Source organism: Lithobates pipiens, unplaced genomic scaffold (assembly GCF_037356315.1).
Source record: "Lithobates pipiens isolate NorthernLeopardFrog02 unplaced genomic scaffold, aLitPip1_a1.2 Scaffold_8, whole genome shotgun sequence".
NCBI lineage: Eukaryota > Metazoa > Chordata > Amphibia > Anura > Ranidae > Lithobates > Lithobates pipiens.
In genome coordinates, this window is record NW_027507903.1 from 160939020 (window position 1) to 160964110 (window position 25091).

The 25091-nt window shown below is 41.3% G+C and overlaps 1 protein-coding gene across 1 annotated transcript in view; it reads right to left on the minus strand.

The window, feature by feature from the left end:
• GRM3 (glutamate metabotropic receptor 3) overlaps positions 1-25091 on the minus strand; it is a 402987-nt gene that overhangs the window by 117797 nt on the left and 260099 nt on the right. The window contains exon 3 of the mRNA XM_077473045.1: positions 23711-24560. Within this exon, the coding sequence (XP_077329171.1) occupies positions 23711-24560 (850 nt within the window). The remainder of the gene's footprint in view (positions 1-23710; positions 24561-25091) is intronic.

A 25091-nucleotide genomic window follows, 5' to 3' on the forward strand; every position in this document is an offset into this window, starting at 1 on the left:
TGTGTGGGCTCCATCGGACTGTTTCTGTCGGAATATCCGACCGACAAAGTTTTAGAGCTGGGCTATAAAATTTTCCAACAACATGATCCGATCGGACTTTCTCCAATTGTTTGTAGAGAATTCCGATCGGACAAAGTACCACGCATGCTCAGATCAAATTACGAGACCAAAGCTATTGGCTACTAGCCTGAACGTAGTCCCGTTGTAACTAAATTACGCCCTCACGTTCTGAACGATCATATTTTCCGACAACTTTGTCCGACCGTATGTATGCAACACCAGTTTCGGACAAAATCCAACGGATTTTGTTGTCGGAATGTACAAGGGCTTAGAGATAGAAAAATTGTCAGATGTAAACCGGAATGGTCAGACTTTGCTACAACTCCAAATCATACAATGCACGTCACTCTCAGCTCTCTGACATTTATGACAAATAGGCATATCACGTTACTGCTGTTTCTTACATATCCCCTGCCAGTTATCAGATCACCAGTCATTAGTGGACCGCTCTGACATGAGCAAACAAAGACCTATTCTTCAACTAAAAATGCCTCCCCAAGACATAAACATAATGCCGATCTGGACATAGTAAAGCTGGTCATAGATTTTGATCACCCAGCTTGACAAAAGTCAATTAAAATTTCCACTAACTAGGTGGAAAATTATCAGCTAATCAGTAATAGCATTTTATCAGACGCAATCACTGTTGACCAGCACAACTGTGGTCAGGCAGCTGCAGGTGTGGTGACTGTCTGAACACAATAGTGGAAGTGCCTCCATCCACGTTTCTTAGCATGGATGGGGGAATCCAATAATTGTATAGTATGCAAGCTGAGAAAACTGAGCTGTGTAAGGCTAGTATAAAGTGTAGCTAAAGGCATTTTTCTTTCATTTTGGATTGATTTTGGATTGAGTAAAGGAGGGTTATACTCTTTTCTTGTCACCTATGTCCCATAGGGGAGATTTCTCCATAACCAAAGCAAGAAGTGAGAGGAAATCCCTCCAAATTGAGGGAATCCCGGTGTGTCATCAGAACTAGCGTCCCCAGTGGAACGTTTTCCCACCATTATTTTTCTGGTGTCAACCCAAAATCTTTTTTTTTTCTTCACTTTGAATAATAACAGTAAAAAGGACAAACAATGAAGGGGAATCTTTGTAATGGGGACACAGACAACAATAAAAACTGACAGGTGTTCTAATTCCTCCCCACTTTATCCAAAAAAAAAAAAAAAGGTTTTGTCTTTATATACACTTAGAATATAGCTGCAGGGAAGACAAAGGTATTATTGGTTGACCAATTCTTCTGCTTACCCTTTTTGAGCTCAGCTTCCAGAGCTTTCAAAGTTTTTGTACAGGCTGTAGGATTTGTACTTTCATGCATTCTATACATGAAGGTAAAAAACCTTCTGTGTACAGCAGCCCCCAGCCCCTCTAATACTTACCTGAGTGAGCTCCCTTTTAATCCAGCAATGTGCATAAGATTCTCAGCTCTCGAGGACTCTCCCTCCTCAGTGGCTGCTGTCAATCACAGCTGCTCCCTTTTAATCCAGCAATGTGCAGAAGATTCTCAGTTCTCTGGGACTCTCCCTCCTCATTGGCAGCTGTCAATCACAGCCAGTAAGCCAATGAGTGGGAGGCAAGCAATGTCTCCGTGTCTGAATGAACATGCAGGGCAGCGGCTCGGGAGCTCACCTAATTTGGTACACCCATTGCAAGCTGCTTGCTGTGGGAGCACTCAACAGGAGGGAGGAGCCAGATGCGCCAGGCGGGGGATCCTGAGAAGAGGAGGATCAGGGCTGCTCCGTGCAAAGCCACTGCATAGAGCAGGTAAGTATAACATGTTTGTTATTTTAGTTTTAGTTTTTATAAATGTTGCCTTTAAAATCACTTAAATGCTATATAATCCTTTCTCTTATTTACATTAGTCCTTGTTTGACCTTCCCTTATTTATTGCATTTAATTAAACATAATTATAATGCTAAGGTACATATATAGAAAGGTTACTGTTTTATTTATATGATTGAGAGTAACAAAGAAACAGTATTTCCAACAATCCATTTAAGAACAACATATTGTTTGACTCAGGCCTGCCCTGAAGGTGTACCAACACATCACAAAGAATGTACATCAAAGGTGTAAATACATAGTGAATATTATGATGTCTAGGGACCAAGCTCTGTGGGACACACACCGCATGTAACTAAAATGCTCATATTCCAGTAATAGTAAGAATGGCGTCAGCAACAGGTCAGTTCTAGGCCATTGCCTTTGCTACTGTTACACAAGATGACATTCAATTCCTTAGAGCTTTATGCACTCTTTGAACTTAACAAAACTTCAGAAATAGCAATTTTATAGTATGTAGATTGATTATTCCATAATTTTAATCAATCTTCATTATTACTGTACAAGTGCACATTAATGTTGTAATAAGTTAAATACATTTCAAAATCTGATAAAATGTCAATTTGCTGTCAAATTATTGTCATTTGGAGTTGTACTGCATTGTTTTATAGCAATCCATAAATTCTATAATAGTTGGCTCCTATGTGAGACAGCATCTCCTTAATCAGTATCCCCTTAAAAATGTATGTAAACTGTCATTATATGAGTATTTCTATTGGTATCTCAAGATCCACAATTTCAGGTACTGTGCTGAACTTACAAATCTGGTCAATGCAGTAACTCATTATCTGAGGATCAACCTATAATGTAGGACTCATCATCTCTCATATTCTATAACTACTGAAAAACCATCTGAAAAGCAGCAAATAATACAAAGCCTATCATCTGTGTCAGTGGACAGAGACTAGTATTAGTGATTTTTTACACCACTGGCCTCCAGCAGTTTTGCTCTCTGACCTTCAGAACAGTCATTTATGGTTCATTTACCAAGTTACTTTTTCCCCTGAAACATTTCCAGCAACCAGATGTCACTGCACGGTAATTACTTAGTGAAATATAATTGGCTGATGTGCAGGCAGTACTATATACCAAATATTTTACACTAAGGAGAAGGTATAAGAAAAAATTGTGTTCTTTTTACACCATAATATCGACTTTGCAAATGCACATTAAAAAGCTCAACTCCATCTAAATATTTTTTTTTTTTTAGTTTTGGAGACTTTTAGCAAGGGTAAATGCTTTAGTAAGGTTTTTTAATGCTGTCCATGATCCTATTGGGCAGATTTCCCAGAGAAGAAATATGACAACTGGTTTTAACTGGGAAAGGAAGGTAGAAATGCTAATAATCTAACCGTAGGTTTCTAATCCTGCCACAGCCATCCCTCAGCAGCACAAACATACCTTCCCTTCACTGCTCCACCACAATGTTTAGCTGCCAGAAGCAAGGAAAAGAAGCCCTGAATATGTCTGCGTTCCTGTAGTCTAAGCTTACACAAGGCTGAGGATTCTCTCTTCAGCCAAATGTGACACTACTAGGCCAGTCTCCAAGCCCAAATGTTGTCCCATATGAATAATGGAAATAGGGAAATCAAATGCTTCTCTATGCCTTTAAGTACTGGCAGATGAACATAGCAACTAGGGGTTATAGGAAGGCATGGTTTGCTGGTGGTGGGGGGTAAACACAGATCTGGTTTAATACTCTAATGCAGTATTTCTCAACTCCAGTCCTCAAGGCGGTCAACAGGTCATGTTTTCAGGCCTTCAATTATTGTGCACAGGTGATTTGATCAGTTTCACTGCCTTAGTAATTACTGCAGCCATTTTATCTGAGGGAAATCCTGAAAACATGACCTGTTGGGGTGCCTTAAGGACTGGAATTGAGCAACACTGCTCTAATGGTGCTACCAAATCATTGTACCTTCTTACAAAATAGTGCTCAAATGTGTTATGTAAATTGTATTTACATCAGCCTTAAAACTAAAATGTTTGCTTAGTAAAGACATGATGACCAGGGGCCTAACTATAGGGGGTGCAGCAGTCGCGACCGCAACTGGGCCCTGTGCTGCAGGGGGCCCATGCATCCCCCTCTACATATGGCCGTCAGCAGCATAGGCAGCTAGGGGTACCAGTGCACCATGCACACGGGTGGCTGGAGGTGGAGGGTGACTAGCAGAGCTCCATGCTCGACTATCGCACTGGCTGCTCTTTAGTTGTGCATTTCCCACATGACCTGTGTCCTCGGCTGGCTCCTCAGAGTACCCTTCTCCTGCTCCATGCATTGCCGCTCAGTCCGATGTCTGTTCTCCCCAGCCAGAGTCCCGCCCCCCCGAGTCCGACCCACACTGCACTGCATACTTCTCCCGAGTAAACAAACTTTAAGCACACAGATGCAGTGCAGCCCTATGATAGCCAGCTCCCCGGAGGACACTGCAGACTTGTCTACCAGCCCCCCTCCTCCCCCGTCATATACAGATGACTAAAGGTCTTTCTGGGAGATATGCTGATCACCCGTCCAGCACACTGGATGGAGCCCAGGCCAACATGGATGAGTGCGAGGCCTGCAGCTTGGTCATGGTGAGTGAGAGGACCCCATCCCCCACACACCATTACTTACCCCCTCCATCTCTCCCTGGGGACAGGGACCCCTTCTCACATGGGGACAGGGACCCCCACCTCCCCTGGGGACAGGGACCCCTTCTCACCTGGGGGCAGTAACTTCATCTGCCCTGGAGAAAAAGACCTCATCTCTTCTGGGGATGGGGAACCCATCCTGCCTAGGGACAGTCCCCCAATGGGGGCACCTAAAAAATAAAAATAAAAAAAAACTACTGATGCCAGTGGTGGAACTACAGGGCTCACAAAGGTCATACCTGTGACCACGCCCTGGAGTTCCACTGCCGGACTCGGGGGGAAGGGCCCTGGCTGGGGTTCAGGGGGGCCCTTCATGGTTTCTTGCATCGGGGCCCTGAAGGTTCTAGTTACGCCACTGATGATGACCATCCCTTAAAACTTCTAAAGCTTAATAGGAGTTCTATAATCACAACACACACTTTCATATCATAACATCAACATTGTAATAGAAGTGCAAACAATAGTTATTTTGACAATCCAGGATAAGCTTTCCTAGAAGATCTCCTTCCATGTTGTCAGTGCTGCTTATCTGCTGCTCATCTCTATTCACAACTTCCTGCACTTTCTGAATGCTTTGCAGCTCCCCCTCTGCCGTTTACTTTCAATTTCTGAGGACTACATATCCCATGGTACAGTGCTTAAGAGGCTTATGATGCCGGGAGGAGGGGCACAGCTTAAAGCGGTTGTATAGTCTTTTTATGAACTTTTACCTACAGGTAAGCCTTATTATAGGTAAAAAAATCTCCTAAACCTGTATGGTTTAGGAGATATTCTCCTCTCAATGAGCCGCTGACTGCAGTGGCGCATGCGCACAGGGGATTCTCAGATGAAAGCCCGGCAGACGCCGGACCCTGCCGGAAAGAAATCTCCTACGCGCATGTGCAGGAGTGACAACATCGCGGCTCTGACCACTCACAGTGCCGGAGCTGCGATACTCGGAAGACACGCCGAGGGAACATGTCAGCTCCCTCGGTGTGGATTGGGTGAGATGTTGGTTGCTCGTTCTAAGGTAAGTATTTCATAATGAGCTGGTATGCGGTGCATACTAGCTCATTATGCCTTTTGCCCTACAGGTCTGGGAAAAAAAAATGTTAGAGGGTTTACTCCTGCTTTAAGATCCTGTAACTGCTGTGATTGGCTGTCAAGGAGGTCATGTGACCCGAAAACTCCTGATCGCAAGGAGCTATCAGAAGCTTTCGTGAGGTAATGGTAAATTCACAGTGTACACACTCTCGGCACAGGTGTATTGGGAGCAATTTACACAAATATGCGGCCCCTTGGCGCTTAGGACCAGGCACCGAGAGGCTGCATATTTGTGTATGGCCGGTGGCAAGGGGTTAAAATGGTTTACACAAAGTGGAGTAAATTTAGTAAAGTCAACTAAGTTGTTTACTTTGCAAAGAATTTTCCCTTAGCTTAGTAAATGAGGTGAAACTCTGCTGACTTCCATCATCTAATCATAAGTAAGCAAACACTGTTTTTACATTTTTTTATTTTCCTTGCACATGATTGGCTATTCTTTGTAAAGTGATATTTAAACATATTCATTAAAGCGTTTGTTTTCCCAACACTTCATATTCCTGATTAGGGATGAGCTGAACACCCCCGGAACACCCCCAGAACTTTCGAAGGACCCCAAATTCGAACGTTAGAACCCCATTGAAGTCTATGGGACTCGAACGTTCGAAATTAAAAGTGCTAATTTTAACGGCTAATATGCAAGATACTGTTCTAAAAAGGGTTTGGGGACCTGGCTCCTGCCCCAGGGGACATGGGTCAATGCAAAAAAAAGTTTTAAAAATGGCCGTTTTGGCGGGAGCACTGATTTTAATGACGATTAAAGTGAAAAAAAATATTCCTTTAAATATCGTGCCTGGGGGGTGTCTGTAGTATGCCTGTGAAGTGCCACGTGTTTCCCATGTTTAGAACAGTCCCTGTACAAAATGACATTTAAAGGAGATAACGTCATTTAAAACTGCTTGCGGTTTTAATGTTATATCTGGTTCCTGCAATATGGTTGAAAATCATTGAGAAAAATGGCATGGGTAGCCCTCCCTGCCCATTACCAGCCCCTTTGGGTCTTGTACGGATATTAAGGGGAACCCCTTACCCATATTGAAAAAAGGAAATACGTGTGGCCCCCAGGCCCTATATACTCAGAACAGCAGTATACAGGCGGTGCAAACAAGACAGGGACTGTGTAGGTTTGTTGTGTTAAGTAGAATCTGTTTGTAATTCAGAGCACGCAGACAGCACGCACAATCTCCTACCGCTGACTGCAAGCTCTATTTAAAACGAGCAAGATAGTTAGCTATATAGGTGGATATAGTGGTGTATACTGGGTTCAGAGCACGCAGACAGCACGCACAATCTCCTACCGCTGACTGCAAGCTCTATTTAAAATGAGCAAGATAGTTAGCTATATAGGTGGAATAGCGGTGTATACTGGGTTCAGAGCACGCAGACAGCACGCACAATCTCCTAAAGCCTCATACACACGATAGGACTTTGTACAAACTTTCCCTTGGATTTTTGTACAAAGGGCGTCGGTCCTGAACTTGTATTGCATACACACAGCAGGACTTTTTCAGCCAACTTTCACCAAATCACGTGGTTTTTCTGCTCTTTACCACCACCTTTGGTCAACTTCTGTATTGTTGTCTGATCTTTTGCATTGGTTCTGAGCATGCCTGTTTGTACTTTGTACAAAAGTCCTATGGTTTTCTGTACACACGATCAGACTTTTCTCCATCAGACTTTTGTTGCCAGAAAGTTTGTCCGTTCGCACAGCCAACAAAAGTCCGATGAAAACCAAAAAAGTTTGTCCGATGGAGCGTACACACAGTCGGATGTTGCTCCAAAATAGCTAATTTGCATGTTTGTTCTCAAAATGTCTGATGGACCTTAACACTGACTAAAAGCTCTATTTAAAACGAGCAAGATAGTTAGCTATATAGGTGGATATAGCAGTGTATACTCCGTTCAGAGCACGCAGACAGCACGCACAATCTCCTAACACTGACTGAAAGCTCTATTATAAAAGATAGATATATCGCTAGCTATATAGGTGAATATAGTGGTATATACTGCGGTCAGGGCACGCAGACAACAACCACTACAGAAGAGCAAGAACGAAAAATCGGCTGATAACGATCGGTGTATACTGTGTTGAAGTAAACAGAACACCCACTAACTGCTACAGACGCCAACACACTACACAAGGCCGCCGCGCTGGCGGCCTTATATAGTGTGGGGCGTGTACTACACAGCCTGAGCTATGATTGGCCACAGGCATCCTGCCTGTGGCCAATAATGGCTCTCCTTGCTGCCAGCGCTGTGATTGGCCAAGCATGTGGGGTCACAGTGCATGCTTGGCCAATCATGAGCCAGCAATGCACTGTGCCATCGCAGTGCATTGTGGGCCGTGAGCGCCACACGAATTTGGCGCGAACGGCCCATAACGTTCGGAATTCGCCGAACCGGCAAACAGCCGATGTTCAAGTCGAACGCATGTCCCCCAGCTCTTATGCAGCTGAGAACAGAGGGAATGTATAAGGGTACAAAAAAGGGGAAAAAGGTATTTATAATTTTTTTTTATATTTATACTAAAATATTTTAAATTAAATTTCTATTTTAAACTGGGTTATTTTACAAGGTAATCATTTACAATCACTTTAAGCTAGGGGGGAAATTCCCTTACAAAATGAACAGCCTATTCCCTGGTAAATCAATGCATGTATGTGCCTTTCCTTTGTTTACGATACATAATTAAAGACCTCATCTGGAATATGCAGTTCAGTTTTGGGCACCAGTTCTCAAAAAGGATATCGGGAAACTGGAAAAAGTGCAGAGAAGGGCAACCAAACTGATAAGAGGCATGGAGGAGCTCAGCTATGAGGAAAGATTAAAGGCACTGAATTTATTCTCTCTTGAGAAGAGGAGATTAAGGAGGATGTGATCAACATGTATAAATACATAAGGGGTCCATATAGTGAACTTTGTGTTGAGTTATTCACTTTAAGGTCATCACAGAGGACAAGGGGACACTCTTTACATCTGGAAGAAAAGAGATTTAATCTCCAGATACGGAAAGGTTTCTTCACAGTAAGAGAAATTGAAATGTGGAATAGACCCCCCCAGAGGTGGTTCAGGTCAGCTCAGTAGATTGCTTTAAAAAAAGGTCTGGATTATTTTATAAATGTGCTTAATATAACTGGATGCTAACAAAAAATGGATCCAGGGAAAATAGGATTACCTCTCGGGGGATCAGTAAGAATGTTTTTTCCCTGCTTTTCCCTGCTGTAGCAAATTGGATCATGACTACCTATGTAACTATAACTTCTTTCCTCTAATTCAGAACGCTACAATATTCACTGATCACATGAATGTCTAGATTCACTGTAGTTCTCTTTTCAAGTAGATAGAATACTATATAATCTACTAGTTCTGTATCAGAATGAAAATGAATCAGAGAGATATGAGGTAGCGATGCCTCTCCAAGCGTGTTGGTGTCTCTAATAACCGCCCTCCCCACTCACAACTTCAGGTGCAGGCTCTGCAATGGTGTCGAAAATTGAAGAAAACAGCTGAACAACCACACTCCGAATAACACATTTTATTTGTGGAAAAACAGTGTAGAAGATCCAAAATCTGTTACATCATGGTGATGAAAGGTACAGACAGGCTAATGCATTTCACATCAATATACATTCTTCTACATTCACAGCTACGATTAAGCATGTATATTGATGTGAAACACGTTAGCTTGTCTGTACCTTTCATCACCATGATGTAACAGATTTTGGATCTTCTACACCAGTGATTCTCAACCAAAGTTCTGTGGAATCCAAGGGTTCCTCCAAAGATTGCTAGAGGTTTCTTCAGCATTGGGCAATTTCTGCCTCTCAGATAAGTTCCCACTCACACCATTGATCTTTTTAGCTATCTGTAAGGAGGTAATTCTTCCCAATGACCACAAGTGTAAGGACCATTCTTCCCACTGACCATCACACTAATGTATCATGAGTTGTAGATTTCAAATTTTTAGCAGGGGTTCCCGAGACCGGAGAACTATTTCAAGGGTTCCTCTGTGTTGAAAAGGTTGAGAAAGGCTGTTCTAAACTGTTTTGCCACAAATAAAAGATGTTATCTGGTGTGCGGGCATTCAGCTGTTTTCTTAAATTTTCTGCATCTGCGAGATAATATTTACTAAAAATCAAAAATTCACAATTTTTTTCACCATTGATTTCCTGTACTTACAGAATGGGAAACATTTGATTCAAGTCTTTTGCCATAGGCCTGCTAGTCATTTTCCTTGATGATCTAAGCTACATTAATGTTTTGTGATCTTGGTTAACTAGCAATTTCTGTTTCAACTCAATTGTAGTGATACAATTCTAGATCACTCATGTCTGACCTTTTCCTGACTCATAGTACAGTAACTTGGCTTCTTCAAACATAAATACGATGCTAAGCTGCAAAGCACTCAGCGTACACAAAGATTTATCAAAATATCAAATGTCTATCTTATTGTAGCCTTTGCGTTAAAATCTGCCAGGCTCGGACAATGAATTCAATAGCTCCGAGGGCTTTTTGGGCTCTACTCTTGAGCTGGAATGTGTCAAAAATCTTAACAACAATGGTTAGTGGACAATAACAGATGATAAAATACATATACTGTTAGAGTCACACCAATATAGATTTTTCACTGTAGCTGTAGCCTGATCTTATGCGGTAACAGTGATAATGAAATGTAGTCGATGTGTAAATAAATGTAGCAAAGCTCATTTTAGTTGCTAGATATAATGAGCTATGTGTAATTGCATGTATTATTTCTCTAACAGAATCTTGTCTTAAGAGACATTCACTTGTGCAGACCAGAAATCTTTAATCATACAGGCAGAGGGAATTCAAAGTAACATTCTGAACTTTGAAGTGGAAATACAGTAGACACAATATATCAGAACACTTATTTTATAGCTCCATCTGCAAGACATTTATTTTTACATGTTTTTATAAATAGACTTGACTTACCATACTTTTCTATAATGAGCTCACAGGAAGTACTGCACTATATGCTCTGGGAAACAAAGGGGATCATATAATAATGAAAGTTTTCTGTCCATGTGTAATTATGTATAAGCAAGAGTCTACATAAGTAAATACTTAGTCTGAATATCTCATTCATTAAAGATGTAAATCATTGACCAAGTGTACGCTGCAGATGTTTATGGGGATATTTTACCATGCACAAACCCTGTACGATACAAATATAAAGTTGCAATGCAGGCATAGCACTATGGAGTTGATTTACTAAAACTATAGAACTAGAGATTGGGAGATGTGGGACTTTATGGGTACACTAAACCATAAGATTACATATAGCCGAAATTTATGAAAAAATATATAGGAGGTTTTATTAAATAAACAATATAATCAAATCAATGCATACAATACAACCATAACCATAGGCGTATAGAAACATCCTATTGGCAACAATGATTTACTGTAGCCACAATAACAGTTTCTACATGTTTCGCCGTATGGCTTCTTCAGGAAAAAATGTGGTGTTTCGTTCATTAAATGTAAGAGCCTATAATCAGTCAACTTATATGTTGAACAGAGAATATAGAGAGAAACAAAGAATTAGCACAATAGTCATAAGCAACTTATATAGTATTGTACACATATGGCTGCAGTTACACACATGGTGAGTGGCTCCAGAAAAAGTATGTAGATTCCTACCTCATGGACTGAGTATAGAAACCAAAACTAAACTATAATGTGCAAAATCTGGTGCAGGTGTGCATGGTAGCCAATCAGTTTCTAATTACAGCTTGTTCAGTTAATCGGTTCCCGACCAGCGCACGCCGATGTATGTCGGCAGAATGGCGCGGGCAGGCATATTGGCGTACAGGTACGTCCAATCTTTAATGCCGCCCTGCCATCGCAAGCGCGCCGCCAGCAGCGTGCTAGCGTGCTGGTCAGGACCCCCGTGAGTCCAGTCGCGGGTCACGTGGACTCGATCGCCGCGGGCATACCCGCGATTGTCTCACAGGGCGGCTGAACGAGGAAATGCCATTGTAAACAGCATCTCCCCGTTCTGCCTAGAAACAAGTGATGCTGATCTCTGCTCCATGTGATTGGAGCAGAGATCAGTGTTCACTAAATTAAAGCCCAGCCCCCAACAGTTAGTAACACACCCCTAGGAACACTTAACCCCTACACTGCCACCCACTGGTTAACCCCTTCACTGCCAGTGTCATTTACACAGGAATCACTGCATTTATACAGCAGTGATTGCTGTATAAATGACAATGGTCCCAAAAATGTGTCAAAAATGTCTGATGTGTCCGCCATAATGTCACAGTCACAATAAAAATCGCTGATCGCTGCCATTAGTATTTCATTTTTCAAACTTTATCATACCTGGGATGTCTGCTAGACTCTGGTTTGGACAGATTTAAGAGAGTTATTGCTAAGAATTACAGGACCACAATATAAAACACCAAATTTATATGCAAAATCCAAAATAATCATACCGCCAGGGAGGTTAAAGCAGGGGTCTCAAGCTGGCAGCCCTCCAGCTGTTGTGAAACTACGAGTCCCATCATTCCTCTGGCTGTGGGAGTCATGCTTGTAACAGTCAGCTTTGCAATGCCTCATGGGACTTGTAGTTTCGCAACAGCTGGAGGGCGGCCAGTTTGAGACCCCTGCTTTAAAGCCATCACATGACTGCTTTCTTCTCTCTTTCTTGATCTGAATAATAGGGAGCTGTAAGTGTGAAGAAGTGCCACTGGAACATCACTTCCAGTGACACAAACCGCTCCTGCACTAAATTTCCCATCATTCCTTGCAACAGGCAATGGAACTCAAACAATTTCCACCAGGGATGCTGCTGTTATCATGTAGGGATGCCTAGGGAATACTTGCCATGCCTATTGTGTGAGTGTCCTTTCTCCACAATAACACTGAGTCACTGGCGACTGGTCACTGAGTCACTGGTGGCTGTAGCACTGTTGTTTAGTTTCAGTGACTTGGAAGGAAGGGTGAAAATGCTGTGGATAACCCCACATAGACTTTACAGCATTGCCAGCCCAACAAAGGAAGCAAACTTAAGGCATGTTTACTGGCAGGATTAACAGGTATTATTAGAATTTAACAAATATACAGCTCTGTACTGCCTACGTGACCACTGCTTAAAGTGTTACTAAACCCAGGACACCATTCACTATACCTGGTCTCACATAGTACACAGAACATGGAAATGCAATTATTTTAGTAAATATAAACAGCTAAATACCTTGTTCTCATCAGCAGTATATAGCAGTCTTGTGATTTCTATCAGTTCCTGGTGAAGCTTGTAGGAGGAGTTTTCATACTGCACAGAGCTGTCCTATGAGACTGCATGGCTCCTGACCCTCTGTCTGGACATGTCTGGACAGTGCCGATTGGCCCTGTGCTGATCACATGCATTCTCCCAAGGAAAACAAAGCCTCTCTAGCAATACACACCAAACTGAGTATGTGCAGCTTGACTCCAAAGGTTCTGTCTTATCCAGACTTGTCCAGGGGGACAGTGCAGGGAGGGGAGGATCTGTGCATACAAGATCAAGCAGCCTTTTTACACAATGCAGAGGAATAACCCCTTGGGTTCCACAATGAGTATAACAAGCATGCTTTACTGCATATGCAAACTGATTTTACTATTGTGTGTTTAGTAACACTTTCTGTTCAATCTTTTTTATTAAGGTTATAAAGAAGAACACAAAGTTTACCCTAAGGTAAAGTACAACATACAATTTTTCATAAAGTAGAAGTACTTCAATGAGAATCATCAGTGCAAAACTTGCACAATAAGAATATAACAAACATTATATAAAAAACAAAATGAGGGCACAAGGCCTTTAGGACACATAATACAGGAAAAATACAAGAAATATAGTTTCTAGGTAACTAAACGGAAATGCAAACTGGTCAGCACTGATAGGCAGGGGATGAAATTAATTATAAACTCACTACATCATGTTCCAGTGAATTTAGCTTGAAAATAAAATAATAAATCAAGAGAAGAAAAAAAATAAAAAGAGGATTTGGGAAACAGAAGGAAGAGAGGAAGAGAGGAGGGGGCCATTGGCTCCCAGCCAGTACAGAACCTGATTATAATAATTGCAGTATGGGGATGGCTCAGGGTTTGAGGAGAGACTCATCGAAACTGGGGGTAAGAAGTGATCTACCCAGGGTTGCCGAATATTGAGATGTTTAGATGGTAGCTTCAATTTTACTATGGATCATGGCCTGGGTTATGCTATTGTTGGTTTCAGTAATACAGAGTGTGGGGGTCTTCCAGGCTTGTGCTATGATCTGTTTAGCTGCTGTCATGACCTGCAGGAAAAGAGGGAACTGGGCTCTGATACAATCCAGTGTATTATGATTCAGTAGCCCAAGAGGCGGGCCTGGGTCTAATGTTGTGTTAAAGTGGAAGTAAACTCCCCTATCGTTTTCAGCCAAGGAAGCTGCCATCTTTGCCTGTTTAATCTTCAACTGCTATGGTGCTGCACATGTGATTCGTTATGGCACCAGCCATTGAATGGTTTGATAGTTTGGCTGAGAGCACAGCCAATGTGCAGTTAGCATTTCCGGCATGCCTTTTTTTTTAACTGTTTAAATCCATGGGTTTACTTCCACTTTAAGCAGGGTAGAGGCATTCCTAAAATCTTAGCCCAAAATTGTTGTGCAACGGGGCAGGTCCACCAAACATGGACATGGGTGCCTATTTGGCCACAGATACGAAAATAGGCAGGAAGCTACCCAGATAGAAATCTAGAGATCCTTACTGGGACCAAATACCATCGCATCAGGACTTTATAATTCGTCTCAAGTGCTACAATGTTTTGGGAAGAAGATTTAGGGGTCGCCCAGATAGCATCCCAATCCTCTGCTTCCAGAATCAGTCTCCAGATCTTTAGTAACACTTTAAGGCACTGAAGACACTGTATTCTTTAGGGCTCATTCACACTAGCTTTAGTCTCCTAAGAGTGATCTGTGTTGGGATAGGTCTTCAGAAAGCATTTGACAGGTGGTCAGGAGGCTTTGAATCACTTCCTCATTGTCTACTTTAACCTCTTAAGCCTGGCGCTAGCGTGGCATGACCACGTGCATTGCACATAGTTGAAGGGAGCTTGCAGGATGGCCCTATTCACTTGAAATGGTTGCAATCAGTGGGTGCTATACCCACTGAAAGTGACAGGGAGTATAATTTTTGCCACAGCCACTGACTCTGCAGCTAAATTAAATAGCCGTTGGGGAAGCATTTCATAACCACAGGATTTTACCTCCTTCAAACCTCATCTATAATTGAGCTGTTGTAGAGACTCTATACTTATTTTTCCTGTGGCTCGTGTGCTGAAACACTGCTGAGAGTCTTCTCTCCAGTTGCTGTATATATTGCATACTTTCAGGTGTGTAGAATGCTTGCTTCCCTACCACATGCTGTGGTTCCTCCCACCTACCTGTATGTCACTACCGGATGTACAAGTCAGTAGAGAGAGCCACAGTGTGCAGAAGTGTAAGTAGGCATTTGACCCACCTGAAGGGTTGAAAACTTGAAGCAGCCATAAAACAGCATCATGGCAGTTCTTCAACACATGGAATGCTACACATTTAAGTATAGAGCATCTTCCTATACAAATCATTTTTCTTTCTAAGGGCAAGATTACTTTAAGGTTACAGTATTTTATATTTTCAATTTTTGGCTGCGTGCATAGCAGTAAAATAATTGAATGATTGCTTTAATATTTATATTATGGTTCATTGCTGTGGTAAAGAAAAACAGAACGGCAAAACTCTGTAGCCTCTTCTTTTTATTGGATTATTTATTTCTGTGTTTACAATAAAAGCAATGAAATCATAGCAGCCATTTAAATCCCTCCTCCATCACATCATTCAAGGAAAAGTGAAAGGTTGAATCTAATTGGTTGCATAGAGGTTGATTTACTAAAAGTAGAGAGTGCAAAATCTGGTGCAGCTGTGCATGGTAGGTATCAGCTTCTTACAGCAGCTTGTTCAATTAGGCTTTGACAATAAAACCTGGTAGCTGATTGGTTTTTATGCAGAGCTGCACCAGATTTTACACTCTTCAGTTTTAGTAAATGTGTCCACCATTTCTCCTTCCATTTTGATAATACTGTTACAATCATCTAGTCACATTACCTTATTATTATTTCAAGAGAGCACCTTTATACATGAAATGTATTCAAACTGAGTAGGGTTTAAAAAAAAAAAAGAACATAACATAATTGCTTTTACTTACCTTGAAACTTTTTTTGCAAAAGTGAAATGCTGAAGCTGATGATTTGACTATTGTTCTCCCTGATTAACTTTATAACCTAACCTTGTATTTTCTTTCTACTTACAATAAACACTAATTGCTGTATGGGGCATTTAAAAGATAAAAATATAGTTTTAATATGGTGATTGTAAATGGCAGCCTTATGTTTCCTTAGCAAACCCATATCCCCCTACATCGACCTCATATCTTACCATAATCCTATCTCAAAGGCTGTAGTCCAAATTTCACTTTCTTCTGGTATCCAAGCCTGGTGACACTGGTGTGTGTATATTAGAGAAATAGTCACCTATTAGGCGTGACTTTTAGGCTGGGTTCACACTAGTGCGAATTGGATGCAGGGGAACCCTGCTGTCCATTTCATCCCTGAAATGGAGAGCAGGGACGCACCAGACCCCTGCTGCGATCCGCGGCCGTCTGCCATGTGAACCCAGCCTTAAGTTGTTTAAAATTACATTACAATTGTTGTACTTGCAAGGTCCAATTGATGGTTAATGGGCTCATGCTAACAGTGGCTTATGCTAACTGAGGTGTATAGCTTCAAAGCTGTAGATAGCAACAACAAAAAGGTCTATTTGTTTATAAATCATGTTGCACATTCCTATTTCATTGATGCCCAAATGTGGACTTGTGATCACACCAATATCTTGAATACTGCAGAGAGCAGAACCAGCAATTCCTGGAGTATTTTTCTGTGAGTGTGGTGCAGGAAGTGGGCCCTGGGTGGATGGGTACTTAACTAGTTAGATCAGTGGTGATCAACTTAAAAATTATAGAGGGCCTCAAGTGACACTTCCAGAGGGCTGCACAATAGTAGTACATCTTAACTCCCAAAAATGATGGTCCTGCTGCATTTTGTGAAGTGTATTGCAATGCATGCTGACGGAGTTAGAATGCAATAATGCCAGCATATGTGTCAGTAAGTGTAATTAGTGACTACAATAATAACCCCCAACATTGGTGTCAGTACTATTACATTAACACACACTTTGTGTCAGTGGCAATAAAAGTCAACCCACTATAACCCCCCTTCCTGCATTGGTGGTCAGTGTCAGTGAAAGTCCCCACCCCCCATGCTGGTGGTCATGGCAAGTTAACCCTCCCACACACCCCCATATTGCTGGTCATGGCAGTGAAAGTGTCATCCCCCATCCACCTTTATTGGTGGTCATGGCAGTGAAAGTGTTGACCCCCTTTCACCTGTATTGGGGGATCATATCAGTGGAAGTGTTAACTCCCTATTGGTGGTCTTGGCAGTGAAAGTGTTAACCCCCATCCCACTGGTGATTACTTACCCATCACACACTTCTACTCCACTCCCTCCTTCTCCTTAGACTGAAACTTTTCTTGCACTGTGGGTGGAGGTAACTCTGGCTGCAGTACCAGCCGCAGGTGGTGCTCAAAATATTTGGGGGGAGCAAACAAACTGAAAAATTCTGAAAAAACCCTGGCAATTGCAGACTCATTGTACAATCAATCGCAGTCACTGTGCCATCAAGCGCAGCCCCTGTGCCCATCAATTGCCGCCACTGTACCATCAAATGCAGCCACTGTGCCATCAAACGCAGCCACTGTGCCCATCAATTGCTGCCACTGTGCCATCAAACGCAGCCACTGTGCCCATCAAACGCAGCCACTGTGCCATATCAAATGCTCCCACTGTGCCATCAAATGCTGCCATTGTGCCATCAAATGCTGCCACTGTCCCCCATCAAATACTGCTACTGTGCCCATCTTATGCAGCCACTGTGTCCATCAAATGCAGCCACTGTGCAGCATCGAATGCAGCCACTGTGCCCATCATATGCAGCCTCACTGTGCCCATCATATGCAGCCTCACTGTGCCCATCATATGCAGCCTCACTGTGCTCCATCAAATGCAGCCTCACTGTGCCCCAAAAAATGCAGCCTCACTGTGCCCCATCATATGATGCCTCACTGTGCCCCATCAAATGCAGCGTCACTGTGCCCTATCAAATGCAGCCTCACTTATTTACCTTACAGGCAGCTCCACTTGGGCTGTGGGTTTCACGGAGCTGCCGACGTCACTTCTGGTTTCCCTGTGGAACAGGGAAACCAGAAGTAACCTCTTAACTTGAACAACAAAGCTCCCGCCAATAGTATTGGGCGGAAGCTGTTTGGAGCTTTGAAATATGCCACAAAGCAGATCAAAAGCCTGCAAATGAAGTGCCTCATCTGCAATCTTGTGATTGCATTGACGTGGCACTTCCCATAGTGCACTGTGTCCGGCGCCTGAACACAGTGCACTTAAAGAACATTTTTTTTAATTTTTTAAGGTGCCTTTAAAAAAAAATGTGTGACTGCTGGGTGGGTGGGGAGGGGGAGGGGTCAGTGCCCATGCGTCCCCTATGGAAGGGCCACCACTGTGCAGTACAGTCTCTCTTTCTGCCTATTACCCTGCAGGCAGCACATAAAGGGCAGGTGGGCTGCATTTTGAGCACCATGGGGTTACATGGTGACTCTGCTGAGTTCAGTGCTGAAAATAAGGTGAGTATAGCTGCTTGAACTTGGGCTTTAACAACATATATACTATTCAGTGGCATTTTTTGAGTTGGCAATACAGGAAAAACTGCTTTTTGAATCTTTAAAAAAAAAATCAGACCTGCATATAGTCTGTGAATAATACATTTTGTGAATGAATTGCAAATAGTCTAGGTTGCTCATATCTAGGAATTAAGTGCATGTGGTAAGTACTAATAGGAGAACAAACCTTCTCATAGAACACACTTTTTTTTACAAGAGAAAAGTCTCACTTACAAATATATGACATTCTATTTTAAAGATGAAATTGAAAATCATTAGCAAGAAAAATGTCGTGTAATTTCTTAACAGTTTGTCAAAGCAACACATTTGTTTACATTTGCATGATGAGATATGAAGATGTTACAACTCCCACTTATTAACTCCCACTCACATTTCCTGATGTCTTGCCACTACACACATCCTTTGCAAGTGGCAGCAGATTTCTTGCAAAAACAGTAACTTCTATTTTGCTACACAGCCCATTTTTCAAACCATTTATTTTCACATATGTCCAGTGGCCAGAGAAGCAATAGCTGCCATTACTGCTGTTTAACTAGGTCATGAATATCTACATTTGCAGGGAAAAACTGAATCCTACTAAAGTATCCATGCCAAATATATTTTCTCAGGACAGTAGACAGGAAGATTATCCCAATGGTACAGGTCTTCCTATATGGGACTGTTTGAGGGATATTTGCAAGGTATGAAACATTCAATGACTAAATGTTGGTAATGGAAATGTAAAACTGATTTCCACGCTGATATGAAAATGCACCAAATAATACAGCATTGTAATCTTTAAAACATAATTAAATGTATTATATGAAACTAGCATAAGCACCTGAAGCAAATCAGGTTTGCTGCTTGCATATATATTGACAAGGAATTTACTCACAGGAGGAAAAAGCAGAGGTATGATCTATCAGTATTTTTCTGCTTCTTCACTGTACAATAACAGGTTGGAGGCATTAAGATGATGTAGAGGTATTGCCTAACTACAGCAGAAAAAAAACCTTGCTGTACTGTCTGGCAGAGCTGTAAAATAATTAGGACTAGATGGAAAGAAATACAAATACTTTAATATGTAAAACCGCTCCGTTATGTATTTAAAAAATAAGTATGGAATTTCTAAAAAAAAAAACATTTATACTCACTTAGGTGGATGCAGCATCAGCCCCACCTTTGACTCTGCACTGAGAACAGAGCAGTCAAAGACTACTGATTCTCTGCATTCTATGAGTAGAGAGCCATTGACTGTCAGTCTCCAGCTTTTTGCTGCCCCCCCACTCTCACTGGAGTGCTGTTCTGTGGAGGGGCTGGCTCTAGCTCTCAACAGATCACTGAGAGCCTGAGCCAGCTGTTGGTCAAGGCTTCTGGGCGGACCACAACTATATAGTCAGGATCTTTTCAGCCCTTGGACCAGCTCTGACGTTGATTGAAAATGGATCACAGGGGTGCAGAACGAATTGCACTGTTGTAATCTATAGGAGAAGTATAGCCAAAATAGCTATGGCCATGTTTCTTCTGTAACCACTCTCCTGCGTGAATCACCATACCAGTACGGCGGCTCGCGCAGGTGCAGTTGTAGGTGGGAGCGTGCGACCGCTGGTGTGCTCTTGCTCCTGCAGGTCAGTCGTACCCGATGTCTGCAGGTGACCCGCAATCGCCTAGTAGACTGGCAGAATGGGGATCTGCCGGTGTAAGTAAGGTGGATCCCTGTTCTGACGGGGGACATGTCAGAGATCTACAGTTCTTTCATATCCCAGTGAGCCCACCCCCATATTGTTAGAACACATCTAGGAAAAACACTTAACCCTAGTGTTAACCCCTTCCCTGCCAGTGTCATTTTCACATTTATCAGTGCATTTTTATAGCACTGATCAATGTAATAATGTCACTGGTCCTACTAAATGGCCGCAATGTCACAGTCCCTCTAAAAATCCCAGATCGCCGCCATCGCTAGTAAAAACAATAAAAAATAAAAAGTCCCTAAATCTATCCCACAGTTTTTAGACGTGATAACTTTTGCTCAAACCATACAATATAAGCCTATTGTGATTTTATTTATCAAAAATATGTAGAAGAATATATTTTGGACAAAACTGATGAATTCATTTTTTTTATATATATCTTTTTTGGATATGTATTATAGCAAAAAGTAAAAAAAAAATTGTTGCTCTTTGTTTGCTTATAGCGCAAAAAATAATAACCACACAATTGTCAGTTAAAGAGATGCAGTGCCATATCGCAAAAAATGGCCTGGTCATGAAGGGGGCAAATCCTTAAGGGGGTGAATTGGTTAAACAACACATTTAGCTGTTTGCCTGGAGTTCAGCTTTTAGGTGAAAATGTAACTATAGAATTTGAGTTACATATCAACTCCCTTCATTTGTCTAATTAAAGACGCACACTTGCCCAAGCTCAGCTTAAAACTGCCTTCAACTAGAAAGTGAGTTTAATTACCCTGTATATGGCCTTTCACAGCTTTCATAAAACCCATGGGGGGGGGGCTCAATAAAGCTGCTGCACTGCTTTTCTGGTGTTAATTCACCAAAGTAATGAAGCATCTGCAACACTTTTGGTTCTGATAGTGACTTGTGCACCAAATTCAGGTAGTTCTAAATTGCGCCACTTTTACATTGTGGCACAATGAATGCACCAAATTAAAAAAAAAATTACAGACAGTTCATTTTGTACAAAAGTCAAGTTAATTAAAACCAATTCTCTTTTGGCATACAGAAACTGGCATAGACAAATTTTGCAAAAATGTCTTGTGTGCAAATTTCTAAACAGACGCATGAATTTGGCACGTGCTGCACCACTTTTAGACTACATGAGAGCCAGTTTCACACAATCTTTCTTTATGAAATTCAGAATTTCAAATTATGAAATGTTACAACTGTGGCTTCCTTTTGTATTTATCTAGTAAAAATGTATATAAGTAGCAAGATGTTACTTTTGTCGACAGAGAAAAACTCTCATACATTTGCACTAACTCAGTGTGCTAGGACTGTTTAAAGAACAATGCAAAATTGTTCAACTTACTTTGCATCCAGTCAACGCAAAACAATTAAACTCTTTAAGCATCTCATGTTAAAAACAGAGGCTTATTTGCATACATCTGCAAATACATGTAAAGCTACACTTTTGCATCTCTGTAAAGTGTGGTCCCTAACATAAAGCCATCTGAGGTTCAAATTATAAGACCTATGGCAATGCAGTAACTGAAGAAAGATTACCAGGAGGCAGCTCTCTCCTTCTTTATGGTACAGCAACATACAGAAGCCAAATATCGCTCAAGACAGACTTCCAGTGTGTTATTTGCAACAAATCAAACTCAATAACGATGACAACCACTTTAAATTAATCTAAAACAAACAAAAAAGAGGAAAAGGGGCACATGGGAAGGATAACATACATAACAAAAGAACAAAAGAAAAGGTTGCCCAGCAGCCTTTCAAGCTAGTCAGCCCTAAAAACTAACTATTTCAACATCTTTGAAAGCAGAGAATTTGGAGTGTAAGTGATATCCTTTAAAACTGCCTATTACATATATGTGCTGGATAAAGGGCGGGCTTTAACACTCGCACACTGCACACATGCGACACTATGTTTATGTGCTGGGAATGCACTCACTGCACACTCCTAGCACAAAGACTCACTCTAGACCAGTGTTTCTCAACCTTTTTTCAGTCAAGGCACCCTTTAAAATTCTGCATAATCTCGAGGCACCCCATTCTAAAATTGTAAAAATGAATCTAATAGTTTTACGTAACGCAGCAACATCCACACACATAGGACACCCAAAGTTAAAGATGATTTATTCTTTCAAAGCAAAATACGCTGATTGGAATTCCCGTGTTTCTCTTCCTCGCTCAGCTAATGTGACCCCAGTGCTGACAGAAAGGTACAACGTTGGGGCAAACAAGGGTGCTGTGCAGGCACCTGATGTCTTCCTTATCAACCAATATCATTGGTTGTTAGGAGGCCAGCTAATAGGAGGTTGTACTGGTGCACAATGATAACCTGAGGCTTTGTGCAACTAAAAGGCAGGCTTGATCTGATCCACCCTCTGGTTTTTATACAATTTTTGGGCAATTTTGCCAAGGCACCGCTGAAGAAACTTGAAGGCACCCTGGTTGAAAATGGCTGCTCTAGACCCAGACACAGCTCTCAGTTTAGACTAAAGATCGGTAACCATATGGACTGGTTCTAGATCATGTGACCAATGGGTTACATGGTCACTCGTTCTTTCTGCCCCACTGTTTAAAGGAAGGCCAGATTGGGTTGGTTTTAGGATCCCATAAATCCATGGAAAAGGGATCTAATGAATTTCTAAATCTTACAGCTTTAATAACTGAAGTTAGGCAAAAAAAGGTATCACTTAAACTCCAAAATTTCTTTAATCAATGGCTAACATGGTAAAATACACTACAACATCTTTGAGAAACATAGATTGTTGTTGCATTCATTTTCAAATATATGTAAATCAACACTGCTGCATCAAGGCACCTTTGTAAAATGTGGTCACTATCATAAAGCAATCTGAGTTCTCAAATGTCCCCCAGAAATTTGAGCTCCCTTTAATGACATTAATCTTATGAACTGATATAAATGGTATATATACTAAGATATAATTTAATTAGGGACCACGCTTTATTGACGCAACAGTGTAGCTTTACATATATTTGCAAATGCATGCAACAACCTGAGATATTCAAACAGATTAATTGGTGGGTTTTTTGTGCTTGCTAGCTGAAAAATGTGCTGGGGAGCTTTTGTATTAACTCTGAATAGGGCTCTGCCCATATGCACCCTTACCCTTGCTAGTTTTTAAATTGATCTGGAAGGTTGCCATTGTATACATTTTTTAAATATCCTTTTATTTTCATATTCCTGCTTACTGCTTTAGCAATAACTCCTGGTGTTTTGTTTTTCCCTGTCTCCAATTACAGGATTATGTTTTTTCCTTTACGATAAAAAAACAATTCCTAATGCACTTTAAGTAGCAGTTTGTATTCTGCTATTTAATTGTGAGCAATTCAACTTACAACATCCATACCCCTCAGCTTCTAATTATGTAGTGCAACATCTGCAGTTGATGTTTCTATCACAGAGTTCACATTACCAAAGAATCTCCTTGCCTGTGTATTGGTTACATTTGCTAGCTATTGTTGCAGTGGGTCAAACAGATGGAAAATTGGCAATTAAAACAGATAAACAAAACACATTATTTGAAATGGCTTAGTGCAGTTAAATGAAAATACTTCCCTCTAAGGCTTACCTGTAAAGTTAACTTTCAGCAGATAGTCCTTGTAGAGAATTTTGCCATCTAGTGTTTTCATGGCATCACACAACTTTGTGGTGTTTGAACATAGGGTCCTTTGCATGTGATGAAGAGCATGAGCCATTGCATATACAGCATTTACCACAAACATTATTTTGGATTCTTGTTCATAATTAGAACTGTTTATATTGAAGCGCTTATCACATGGTCTGTCAGTCTTGTTGTGCAGGCTACACTGAAATTTTTGCTGCCAAAAATCCTTAAACCAGGGATTGCGGTGATTATTGCTGGGATTAAGGCTTTGAAAATACTTGTCAAACTCCCTAACCTTATGGGAAGCAAGTTCTAATGTAATTGCCCCATAAGCAATGTGTTCATTGCCTTTTACAATACTTTCTTGGGCACCCCACCCATCACTAGCAATCCAGGTAAAGGAAGCATTAAATCGATTAGCAGCTGCCAAGAGTTCTCTTGTGTCATCACTGCGCATAAAAAGAACCACAACTTTAGCATTTGGCTTTTGCAGCAATTCCCTTATAGCACTGTCATAGGACTTTTTCAAATTTGATCTTCCAACTTTTTCTGAAGTGGCGATGCAGATATTTCTTAGTCGTGCTTCTTGCTCAAAAGCTTCAATTCCAGTCTCTCCGTAATCTCCCTCAGAAGCAACAGTAGATACATACGTCCAGTTAAAGAAACGCAGGATCTCAGCCATTGCTTTTGCCTGATAGAAGTCTGGTGGCACTGTCCTTGCAAAGTAATCATAACGTGATTTATCACTAAGTTTGGCACTGGTGGAAGCATAGCTTATCTGAGGAATATGGAAGAGCCTTAGCAAATTTGCAACCTGTCAATAAAAAAATTAGGAACACATTAAGAAAAAAGGATATTTTTGAAGAATACAGGAACATATCTAAGAAGCTGAAACAATTATAAACTCTACAGAAACCACACAGAAATGAACAGTCAGCTGTGGCCTTATACATGCAGAAAATATAACAAAGCAGACATATACAAACAATTTTTTCATGACATGAAGATTATGCTTTCGTAAATCATGCCTTTTTTTTCAAGAAATAGTGCTGAGTAATGCCGTGTACACAAACCGGACTTTTCAACAGCAAAGGTCAGATGGAACGAATCCGCCAGACAATTCGATTGTGTGTGTGCTTCATCGGACCTTTGTTGTCTAAAAATCAGACGGACTTTAGATTTAGAACATGTTTCAAATCTTTCCGATGGACTTGAGTCCGGTCGAAAAATCAGTTCATCTGTATGCTAGTCCGACGGATGAAAACCGATGTTAGGGCAGCTATTGGCTACTGGCTATGAACTTCCTTATTCTAGTCTGGTCATATGTCATTGCATTGGAATCCGT